The sequence below is a fragment of the Mandrillus leucophaeus genome, unplaced genomic scaffold (assembly GCF_000951045.1).
Source record: "Mandrillus leucophaeus isolate KB7577 unplaced genomic scaffold, Mleu.le_1.0 Scaffold990, whole genome shotgun sequence".
In the NCBI taxonomy this organism is placed as follows: Eukaryota; Metazoa; Chordata; class Mammalia; order Primates; family Cercopithecidae; genus Mandrillus; species Mandrillus leucophaeus.
Genome location: NW_012110808.1, coordinates 186,043 through 188,155, shown reverse-complemented (window position 1 = coordinate 188,155; position 2,113 = coordinate 186,043). Strand labels below are relative to the sequence as shown.

General features: G+C 54.9%; 1 protein-coding gene across 1 annotated transcript in view; it reads right to left on the bottom strand.

Moving 5' to 3' along the window:
• The window catches only part of WDR18 (WD repeat domain 18), a 15,767-nt gene that overhangs the window by 5,308 nt on the left and 8,346 nt on the right, over window positions 1-2,113 (bottom strand). The window contains exon 2 of the mRNA XM_011971216.1: window positions 1,944-2,054. Within this exon, the coding sequence (XP_011826606.1) occupies window positions 1,944-2,054 (111 nt within the window). The remainder of the gene's footprint in view (window positions 1-1,943; window positions 2,055-2,113) is intronic.

The following is a 2,113-nucleotide window of genomic DNA, read 5'->3' as shown; positions in this document are numbered from 1 at the left end:
GGAGTCCGAGGTTGCAGTGAGCTGAGATCGAGCCACCACACTCCAGCCCGAGCAACAGAGCGAGACTCCATCTCAAAAAAAAAAAAAAAAAAAGGAGGAGGCTAGGGGAGCAGGGGTCTGGTAGTGGGTGCCACCCAGCACACCGTCCCCAGCCAAGAACACGAAGGGGTCCCGCCTAAGACATCCTCCATGGGGTGATGATACATTTAATTCCTACCCACATACCCTTCTGCCCCAGACTGACAGCCACCAGGGTCAGGAGGTCTATCGTGAGGGGTGACTTGTGAGCTACCGCCTCCCTGCCTCAGTTTCTCTCTCAGCAACAGCATCCCAGTTTCAAAATCATGGACTGAGATTTAAAAGCCTTGGGATGCCAGGCATGGTGGCGCATGCCTATAATCCCAGCTACCTGGGAGGATTGCTTGAGTCCAGGAGTTCAAGACCAGCTACGGCAATGTAGTGAGACCCCATCTCAAAAATAAGTTTAAAAATTACATACATATACACGTGTCCTGGGGGTGAGATAATGATGCCTCCTGTCATTCCTGTGCTCCCCGCCACCTCCCCCCGCCCCGTTTTTTTTTGAGACAAGGTCTTGCTCTGTCATCCAGGCTGGAGTGCAGTGGTATGATCTCAGCTCAGTGTAGCCTTTGCCTCCCGGATTCATGTGATTCTCATGCCTCAGCCTCCCAAAAAGCTGGGATTATAGGTGTATGGCACCATGCCCAGCTAATTTTTGTATATTTTGGAGATATGGGTTTTCACCATGTTACCCAGGCTGGTCTTGAACTCCTGGCCTCAAGTGATCTGCCCATCTCAGCCTCCCAAAGTGCTGGGATTCCAGGCATGAGCCACCATGCCCATCCCCCTGGTGGCCTTTGTATCTCTCAGAGAATCCTCATGCCCACCCAGCCCTCTCAGTTCTCTGAGCAGCCCACTGGGGGAGGCAAGGACAAGGTCAGAAGGGCAGAAACATGGTTACCTTTGGGTCTTCTGGCTCCAAATCTCGTACTGTCTGCCCTGCTCTGTGTGGGTTTGAGGGCAGGTCTCCCCCCAAATAGAATGAACCATGTGTAACAACACAGCCAATGATCTAACACAGCAGCTACGATATGGGCCAAATCCCAACAGGCCTGGCTTTGTGAATGAAGTCTCCAGGCACCACCCACTCACTCACACATCATCCAGGGCTGCTTCCCCTAACCAGGGCGGAGCTGAGAGGCTGACCTAAATGCAAAGCCTGAACAGTTCGCTCTGTCTCACTGCGAGAGCACGGCAGGATCCGGGCTGTGAGTGTGTCTAGGGGTTGCTGACACCTAGTTGCTCCAGCGGAAAGAAAAAGGAGGCACCGGCTGGGCACAGTGGCTCACACCTATAATCCCAGTACTTTGGGAGGCCAAGCTGGGTGGATCACGCGAGGTCAGGAGTTCGAGACCAGCCTGACCAACATTGTGAAACCCTGTCTCTACTAAATACAAACAAATTAGCCAGGTGTGGTGGTGGGCGCCTGTAATCCCAGCTACTCAGGAGGCTGAGGCAGGACGATAGCTTGAACCCGGGAGGCAGAGGTTGCAGTGATTACTGGCATGAGGCACTGCACCCAGCCCTTTATAACTGTCAAGTTACAAGTGCCAGGTGCTGCCCCCTGCCTGGAAGAGATGCCCGCTAGCTCTGGAAGATGCTGCGGTGTGTGTGTGCTGGGGACTGGCCTGCACCGGGCTCTATCTAAGCACTCAAGGCAGGATTAGGGCCACTTTGGGATTCGCAAGAGTCTCAAGGGGACCTGGAGAAAGGAGGCAGCAGGGTGAAGCTTAGGCTGTGACCCCTGAGCAGTCACCCATCGCAGGGCCCCAGGCCGCATGGTCTTTCCCTGGTGCCCTGCAGGCAAGGCTCAGATGGGCTGAGATGTCCTGTGGGAAACCCTCACGCTTTGCGCCTCTTACCTCCCACAAGTGGATGCTTTCTGCAACTCCTGCCAGGACGTAGAGACCGTTGGGTGACGCGGTCAGACAGGTGACAGGCCCAGGGCACATGATCTTCTGCTGAAGCTGGTCCTATGGATGCACAATCAGCCTCGTGAGCCCCGTGCAGGACACAGGAGCCCCTACAGCAG